General features: G+C 29.5%; 1 protein-coding gene across 1 annotated transcript; it reads right to left on the reverse strand.

Moving 5' to 3' along the window:
• Window positions 1–9,068: 9,068 nt before the first annotated feature.
• Window positions 9,069–9,422, reverse strand: LOC139890109 (cyclin-dependent protein kinase inhibitor SMR2-like). The gene has a single exon (XM_071873011.1). The coding sequence runs from the start codon at window positions 9,420–9,422 to the stop codon at window positions 9,069–9,071; it is 354 nt and encodes a 117-aa protein (XP_071729112.1).
• Between the last annotated feature and the right edge of the window lie 1,056 nt (window positions 9,423–10,478).

A 10,478-nucleotide genomic window follows, 5' to 3' on the forward strand; every position in this document is an offset into this window, starting at 1 on the left:
GCGATAAGTACGTCTGAAAAGAATCGGCTTTGGGCTATTTTTATTGGATTTGGCGCCTTCCTAATGACTTAGTTTTCGGCTCTCTTTAATACTAAAAGAAGTGATGTTTTTGATAATGTTAGGTTTTTTCATTTTCTTGTTTGAAGTCTAGAAATTACAATCTTTGTTATTAGCCATATTTACTAACTTGCTTCACTTGATTTCTATCATTAAAACTGATTTTTGTTGTTGGCATTCCAAGTTGCTTTTCGGAGTAATGAGACTAATCTAAAATTTCTTTGGTAACAGCTTAATTTGCAGGTTTATTTTTGTTTCTAGTATTAAATTTAAATTTAAATTAAAGAAAAGGGAATCACTATAATATAAATTTGGAAAACCATGGTGTTGTGCTATTCGGCAGAGGAAATAGATGGCGGCTTATCTTATTTATGGTCATGTGCCGTACCGGGACGCAATTCAAAACTTGTTTATGGGTCCTCAAGAAGAAAGAGATGACGGCTTATCTGCAAATCAGAGAGAAAATATGTCCGTGGAGGCTTTCGCGACATTTGATAATATAATGACTCGTTTAGCCAGGGAGAGCGCGCCGGGTGATGGATCCGCTAATGTGTTATCTTACAAGATTGATAATCGGTCCGGGAAGAATTCTTTGAAAGAGACGGTTAATGAAAAATTGAAAAAGTCGGGTCCTCGGGGCTGATTGTTGTGGTCCGTCGTATGTTCTTTTCCTTGTATTCATGCTATTCTCGTTTTTGTTTATAGTTTTTTAGGGATGTTGGGCAGATTCGTTTGTAGATAGTTTTTGTTTAGATTAATGCTTTCGAGGTGCGAGCTTTCATGTTTTCCCATGCCTTTTTGTATTCCTTGTTGAGAGTTTTTACCATTGAAAAACGACCTCGTTTCTATGTGAGTATTTCTTATTTTCGCAAAAAACATATGTGTCGTTCGTTCTCGCAACTGAGTAAATTGAGTCGGGACCTTTATTTGGACCACTCAAAAAAGTTCGGGTTAATGTAAAACTTTTTATAATCAACATATTGAACTCAGATCTTGACATCGAACACCTAGATCCAAAGGATTACTACACACCAAAACCATTGAATGTCAGTAGATATAATGAACAAAGACAATCTCTCAAAGTATCAACAAACTTGATCTACAAACAATATGCTTTAGATCTATAGGCTATATATCAAAAGATAATTCTTCATATAAATGATGAAGGTCAAGAAGATTATAAAACTCTCAAGATAAACTGATAATCGAGAGTAAAAAGGATACTTTTGTATGTGTGTGTGTGTGTGATAATAAAATTATAAACCGTAAAATGAGTTTATATATTTTTCATCTTCCAGTAAACAACACTCAAGTCCCTAAAGAATATGTTTCTTCGAAAATTAGTCCCTCAGTGTATCGGCCTTTTTCTACCAACCTTCAAGTCAGTAAATCTAACACTTCATTCCAAAATCCTCATCAACTCTTTCATCAGAAGTTCATCATCTCCATTTATACAGCCTGTTATAAAAAACTTGCACTGGATCTAAACACAAAACATAAGAATAAGAATATAAATAGAATAAATCTCAATCGTTTCAATTATATAAATAGAACCAAACTGATGTAAAAAAAATCATTACTTATGTTTTGATTTTAACGGGATAATGAGACAATCTTTTCAAATGCACTCTCAAACACATGTACTTTGAATGATAAGGTCAAATTTTGTCATGTTACAGTGTCCATGTAACAATTTCTTTTCGAGAAAATTGAAACTCGTAGCTTTTGAATTTCACATGTTTAATTAGGCTTTTAATTCAAATTCACAGGAGTCCGTATGGAAAAAAGATATGACTAAAACGGTCATATCTCCCTAAATCATATATATAATACTAGTGAAATGACCCGTGAAATCACGGGTTTGTTTTAAAAAACAGTTTAATGATAGTATGTTTTAGGTGTTAAGCGAATGTAAATGCTAAAGTCATTTAGTTTAATGACCGGTGGAACCACATATTCCAACTAAGAAACGTGTCGTTGTTTTTACAAATATATTGATATACTTAACTTAGTCAGAATAAATGAACTACACTTATTCACCCACCACTTTCTTCTAATTTTCATCACAATTATTACTTTTCTTATCATAAAAGCTACATTACAACATTTTATTGAGACATGTATTTCGCATACATATCTAACGTAATTAATCTAGTAAAGAAAACCTATATTTGAGTAATAATAATAATATAATAATAGTAATAAAGTTTGCTCTACAATTAATTATTTATATTTTTAATAATTATTATTAGTCTTAACAAATGCCTCTTTAATTTTTTTTTAAAACTAACATTCAATTATTATATGAAGGTTGTATAATATGTTTCAAAATTTATATATGTGTTAATGTTGTGTTTTGTAAGAGATTGTACAATTTGTTTTAAAGTTTGTACATATGGTCATGGAGGTATTTTACCATAAGGTATACATAATGCTTCAAATATTGTACATATGATCATAGGTTATTTTATCATAAGGTTACATAATACTTCATATATTATACAATTAACATGTTAATATTTTTATTAAAAATAATTAATTATTTTAATGACATATTCATGAGGGGTTTAGATTTTTTTTTTTTTTTTAAAAAAAAAACTTGAATAATACTTATTTATGACATTATCATTTTAGTGATTTATATAATACTACAAAATAGATTTTATACGTACAATTGAATAAGAGTTAAATGTAATGATTCTTTAAATAATTATTAAAATCAATTCATATGCAAATGAAACTTTCACTAAACATGCCTTTAAAATCATTATTATTATTCATGGCCTCGTGAATTTCATAAACTGATTATAGTGAGAATCACTTTATATTTTTTAAAGCTAGTCCATATCATTTTATGATAATATTTAGAGTGTTGTCAAATTTATAGACATGAATCGTTAACTAACAATATAACATCCAATTAAATTATGGATAACAATAAATCTTTATTATTAATTGCTACATATACGGAATCTTTACATATAGCTAAGTGAATTTCAATTAACTTAAATAAATAAATAAAATATTTAATTAATGTTAATGACATCATTAAGATGACTTAGACTTTTTTCTTTTTATTTTTGATTTTTTTCTTAACAACGGAATTAGCCGAATAATAACATCATAATTATAGAATTTTAATAGAAACTATACATAAATCAAAACTTTACATTTTCTATATCTTGAAGACAAAATAAATTTCAATCTAAATAAGTATTACAAGTTTATAAAATCAACTCATTTAATATACAATTAGAATACAAATATAGTTGGTCGTGTGCATATTCCCAATTATATAGTGTAGTAATCTCAACCCAAAAATACGTTGGATCTTCATCCTTGATTGTTTCGCTAAAGACACACCAAACGTCGTATAACTCTTTCTTATATGAGAAATTAAGATGATATCTAAACAGCCCCTACACGCATACATATAACATTGTGTGACGACGATGACAATTAGATGAAAACTAGTTTTTCAACCCTCGCTTCGCGTTGGGGTTCGGTTTTCAATGTATTTTATTATATTTATTTTGCAAAATTATTTCGTGGCTAACGATGATGTCGTTGAAGCGCAACTCAAGTCGAACGAAAAGGTATAACCCGTCAAAGATTTAGATGTTATCTTAAATTAACAATATATGTGCATTTCCGCGTTTTCCTATGGAGTTGTTGATTTTTTAAAATTTAACGCAATTAACTCGTTAGATTATATTAACACTCCGTATGATTTAAGAATAGAATATTTACTGAGTAATATCAAAAAAATTACTAAATAATTTGTTTAAAAAATAATAAGACCCATATGTATATGTTGTTAATAGATGAAAATAGGAACGGAGCCCGTGAGAAAAAATCAACGTGTATGAAAGGTGGACTCAAATATTTAGCGTTTTTTAAAAAGCGTCCGTTTTGCGTATAGTTAGTGACATTGTGTTCGTAAAATTATTTCGAGCTTAACGATGGTGTCGGAAAAATTTAACTCGTTGCGGACGAGAAGATATTGTGTTCGTAAAATTATTTCGAGCTTAACGATGGTGTCGGAAAAATTTAACTCGTTGCGGACGAGAAGATATGAGTCGTTGAATATTTGGGTGGAGTTTAGTTAAGATTTTTTTTATGTAAATGTTGATTTAACACTTTACTCCCCTGTTTGGGGGGTCGATTTTAAATTTTGAACAAAGTGTGGGGGCTTTTTGGAAAGGGTGATGATATGTACACAACTAATTTTTATTATGTACACAACTATTATGCTTTACAGTGTTGTAATACAGTACAACACTGTAAAGTATGATAGTTGTGTACATAACAAAAATGAGTTGTTTACATATCACTTTCCTTTTGGAAAGGAAAAAAAAAGAAGGGAAAAAGTGAAAAGACGAAAATACCTTTAGGACTATTCATGGATTTTGTCTGATAGTTAATATAGTAATTAAATGAAAAATTAAAATTCAACAACATTTGAATATATTTTTCGAATTTGAATTTGTTTTCCTAAAATCTAACACAAAGCATCTCTTTTTTATTTTATTTTTCCTGAACAACTTGATGACAAACCTATCAGCCAACATACACACACACTAAATATCATCTATCAGCCAAAATACATTAGATGTTAATTTGGACTCCATATTAATATTAATTTAATTTTTACTACTCCCTCCGTCCCAATTAAATAGTCCACAGACAAAAGGGCACACAGTTTTAGAAAATCCCACTAACTTCATTTATCCACCAATGAAATATTTTCTCTCTCCTGATCCACCAATCAAATATCCTCTTTTCTTTCTATTTATGGAAGTGGACTATTAATTTGGGACATTTCAAAATGAAAAAAACAGGACTATCTAATTGGGACGGAGGTAGTATTATTTGACATTGGGATCCTTCGTAGAAGAATAACGGCGTTCACGGAATACAATGGTGAAAAGGGATGGGAGTTGAGGGAACATGGGACACCGAAAAAGTTTCACGTGGAAAGATTCATTCATCACAAATCATCACATGTATGTGGATTGCGTATTTGGTAATTAACTCAACACCACATCACTACTCACATGATCCTTTTTCTTTGATTGATTTTTTATTGTTTATTTAGTGGAAGACAAATGGAGTGGTAATTTTCGGTGGAAAATGGTATTAATCGAACTTATAGTGTTTCGTTCGAGCTTATTAATATTAATAATTGCGGATTATCACAGTATATGACTAGGCAAACTCATATTTGACGTGATAAATTCAATGTCATTTCTAGATCTAGATCTAGAAATTGTAGTCACGAATGTTACTTATTAAAAGTTAAAAAAACACAATATTTAATATTTAATGGTGTCACTAAAAAATATTAGGGTAGTGATATTTTCAAATGTATTTTTGATAGATCCACTTAATTTTACATCTATACCCTTAAATGATGTTCTCTACAAATTTTATATTGGAAGTTATTTGAGGGTAATCTGAGAAGATACCACCAAATATGTGTGAATCTATAAAAAAAATAATTTGGAATCACCCAAAATATTATAATATCCAATTGTATTACTAGTCAAAATTCTGAAAGAATTTTAATTTCATAGGTCCACCCTCGAATACAATGATCTTTGCTAGTTTTTCTACACCTATAATTAAAATCCAACTTAAGCAGACCCACTCATAACAGAATACTTACAATACGGAGTAGTATATTGTATATTAAAATATAAGGGTATAATAGTACTTTATCTTTTAATTCATATTTATTTATGAAATTAAAAAATCAACTTAAAATATTTTAAAATAGAATATTGAACAATAAATTAAAAACATGAAGACTATTAAAGATTGACAGCAAGATCAACAAAATAATAATACAATCATTAGCGAAAAAACCAACTCAAGCAATACTCGTATAGTTTAGTTACCCAGATAACAATAAACGATGATAAACAAGTAAAAAATAAATAAATAAAATCCCACTATGATTTTACGTGATTATATTTAATTTAATCTCTAAGTATGGAGTTTATCTATTACAGTAATTTCTAATCAAACACACGTTGCATTCATTTTGTGATCGAACCATACAAATATACACGGTCCTTTTTTTCGTTACGTATGTCTTTGTATGAGATACAAGATAAGGTTAGATATATAATTGATTGACTGATGGTCTAGGATAACAATAACAATTAAATATAAGAAAAGCGCTCATTGGATTCTTCAGTCTTACGTTCTAATATGCTCAAAAAGTCAAAGTTTATTGCAATCTATTGCTTCCGAATGCATCCTTCCTATCTTTTCTTCTCACAAGAAAATAATAAAAAATAATACAGTACATAAAAAAGGATTTTGCATTTCATTTTGGTAAATCTCACGGTAGTTATATTTCAATAATTTTTGATAATTTTTCTTTTCTTTAGTCAACAATTAATTATCATCCCCGTTTGTGAGTTAGTTGGGTGGTTGGCTTTATGGTTGAGCTAAGATGATGCAATTTGAGGTACAATTCATGATCATCAATGAAAAAAAAAGATCAACTTTTCTATCATCTCCAAAAGTTAATTAAAAATACATAATTAAAGTGTTTGTTACTAATCGTTAATTGTTACTGAGTTTAAACACACTTAATATTATTTTACTTTTATCCATTTTTAGATGAGTCGACTAAATTAAAACATTGAGTTGTAGCTCAACTGTTAGTGACATGTCTCTCTTAGCGAGAGGTTAGGAGTCGACTCCGCTATGGTGCAACATTGCACTCAACGTTATCCTTTGACCTGAAGTATCCAGCGAGGAGATTGGTTCGAGTTTTTTTTCCAGGGCAGTAGTTAGGGGCGGGTTATGCAACTATAGGAGATGAAAGCGTGGGTGGTTAAGTTTCCCTGGGTGATCCCAAACTGATGTCGAACAAAAAAAGATGAGTCGACTAAATTCAAAATGTAATTGATTTTATGGTTATACTAGATCCGTATATCATTATTTATACATGCTTTAAGGTTTTAATGATAGCTTTAAACCTTATGATGTAACAACAAACTATATTTAATCAGCAGGATATTAATTATAAGTTTAAAGACATAAAACAAATTAAAATCTAAACAACTTAGATTCAAAAGGATATTGATTTTGTTAGTGATATTAAGGATGGATATTGATTTTGTTAGCGATATTAAGGATAGTATTTGAGAACAAGGTTAATAAAATACTTGGAGGTCAAGCATTAGGTTTCCTATGGTTTGTACAATTTCCTAAATATCGCTAATAGATTTAAAATATCAGTACCTATACACGTCTTGGGTGTTATTAATAAAACAAATGGTTACCATTTTCTTATAGTTAACGGGGTTCATTATACGTGATATGTAGGTGTAACATATATTTTATGTTATACATTTTAAGTAATGTTTGAGTAGAAGTTTCGAAAATGAGATTTGTAGGTACATGGTGTGACCACTTTTCTTAATGAGGCAAAGGATGTTAATGTGAGGAATGAAATAAATATGGTTGGCACTTTTTGGCATCATGTATAACGTGATTTCTAAGCTCCAATCCTCACCACCACCACATGATCCGATCATCATCTTCTACTTTCTTCACCCTTACTCTTTCTTCTCATCATATTTTTCATCTTTAATTATATATATAAATATAAATATATAATATAATATAATATAATATAATATAGTGTTACCCTATGTTTTCTTACAATTTTGAATTTAATAATTAATTGTATAAATACTTAGTAAACATTACTCCATATATCTATTGAATTTAACAGTCAAAATGCCAATTATCTTTGATAAATTCATTACTACTCTAAGGAATGCAACCAAATTAGTTGGACCTAATTGTCATACAAATTAAGGGGAAAGTACAAGCTAACACATAACAGACAGCTCTGCATGGGCCCTGTTTTCATCCAACTAACAAACAAAATAGTTACAAGTTACAACAGTACCCATACTTCCATTAATAAACTACTTCTGATTTATCAATATTTACTGTTAAATAATAAAATATCTAAATAAAAATACAAACTCCGTATATGTTTTACAGTTCGAACCTTGAAAGTACAAATTTTCAGGTTAGTATACTATTCATTCGATAACTGCTGTAACATTTAATTTATATAATTGAACACTAATAGTGTAATAAATCAATTTCATTTCATTTATTCATCAATTAAATGTCTAAAATGTCAAAACGCTAAGAATTCGGCTTCTCCGAACGCTAAGATTGGCCGGGATTTCCTCCAAGGCAGTAGTTGGGAGTGGGTTATGCAACTACGGAAGATAAACGCGTGGGTGGTTAAGTCTCCGGGTATTCTCAAACTGATGTAAAAAAAGAGCTTCAAAACAACGAGCGAGTAACATTTATACGCATGTAACAAGCTAATTTGATTATTTGGTGATCGTTTTTGACATTTTTACTGACTAACTCAAGATATGTAGCAGTGAAACTTATCCGAAAATTATCAAGACGTCAACTGTTAAGTCATCTTGTAATGATTAAATGCTAAAATGTTTTATTTATTGCAAAAAAAATAAGTAAACTTAAAACAAAGAGTAAATCATTTAAAATACAAAGATTACAAGAAATTCAAAGTTAACCTCGGTAACAATAGAGTAACAAGCATCCAACTTACCATCAGTAAAATATTTAGATCTGTTTATTAAGTTTATACTAATATACGTAATAGAGATGACGTTGAATTAAACTGGATAAAATTAAAATAGAGCACACAAAAACTTAGAATAAATCAGATAAATATTCTGAAGCTGAAATTAAAATCTACAGATTAGATAGATCTAAACACTTATCCGTATTTGATTTTGGACCAAATCAACAAGTAAAACTAATATCCATCAAATTAACACATCTTAACAAACAAATCGTGTCGATAAAAAATTGAAAAAAAAAAAAATCTACATACACATATATTTATATTTATATAATATAAATAGTAACGATAACAGAATTCTGAATTCATATTCATATCATCATGAATTCAAAATTTAATCGAATAATATCAATCACCTCCGTTTCTTTGACGAGTGTTTATCAATTAATTCATAACTAGACTTGAAGAATGAATCAATTTCATCTCTAGCCACGACTTCAAAGAACTGAAATTCAGAGTGCAGTCTTCGTTTACATGACGGAATGAAGCGCCGTTGTTTTCTCGGAGGTGGAGGACACGCGAGAATTGCCGGAATTCGATGCTCCGGTGACGTCGGTGTTACACATTCCGATTGATCAGGATCAATTGTGGATGATGATGATGATGATGATGACGTGGATGATTCGTGTTGCAATTGTGGAATTGAAATAGTAAGTGAAGGTAATTGATCAATAGGTGGTTGTCTGAATTGTAGATCTGTGGACATGATTGAACTGAAGATGGTGATAAAATTGTGTAAAATTGAGAGAAAAAAATGGTGATGAAAAATGGAGGGAGATGCGTGTGGGAGTGTTGTTACTCTGTCCTTTTATATTTGTAGTATAAGGCACAATATGTAACCGAGTCATATGGGAAAGAATATGCCGCCAACGCTATTTTACCTTTTTTATCATTTTTTTTTTATCTAAAAATTACGAGTAAATAAAAACTACCATTTCTGTTACTATTGTATTGTTTAATGTCTAATATTCATTTTAAGGTATCATATATGAATTATTTATTTATGAAAATAGTAGACAAAAATAAAAAAGGTAAAGTTATTTTATATTCCTAATATTTACATTTACATTTACATGTATGACAAGTAAGAGATAAAATTAAAATGTTAAACAAAATATATCATGAAATAACGATAATTTTTAAACTGCATATTTTGTTTAACACATGTAAATTGAGAAGGATGGAGTACATTTCTCATTCCAAAATAAATTTCACATTTCTAAAAATAGACAATTCACTTGACTCTTTTACCTTTGCGTATGATTTTTGAAAAAAAAAACTCAATGTTTAAAAAAAAAAAAAAATCATAATAGTGACATTTGATCCTTGAAAAAGAAACTTTTATATTTACCTGATTTTTTTTTCCCGAAAAAGCGATATAACTTAAATAAACATAGAGGAGTTCATAAAAAAAATGAAGCCTCTAAAACGTACAAGAGTACAACTCAAACTAGTGAACTCGACAAAGAACAAGCTACTAACAAGATCAACTACTACAAATGAAATAACCAAGACAATACAAAACACGCACCCGAGACCAAACAAGAACCATACATACAAACTAAAAAGACACCTAAAAGAGGGACACCAATCTAAGCCACGACAAAAAATTAGATACCATCTAAACATTTCAGAATAAACCGCAAACCATCTAAAGAAAACACGAAGTCAAATATCCTTAATGAATTCGCTGAATTGTTCGTTTCGGCACCCTATACCGGCCTTTACCTAATCATGTGGGTCTGATATCATAGGGTATTTA

This window comes from Rutidosis leptorrhynchoides, chromosome 2, assembly GCF_046630445.1.
Source record: "Rutidosis leptorrhynchoides isolate AG116_Rl617_1_P2 chromosome 2, CSIRO_AGI_Rlap_v1, whole genome shotgun sequence".
NCBI lineage: Eukaryota > Viridiplantae > Streptophyta > Magnoliopsida > Asterales > Asteraceae > Rutidosis > Rutidosis leptorrhynchoides.

What these genes read in the sequence shown, in the direction of transcription:
- LOC139890109 (XM_071873011.1), bottom strand. Translation starts at nt 9,422, where the DNA reads ATGTCCACAGATCTACAATTCAGACAACCACCTATTGATCAATTACCT.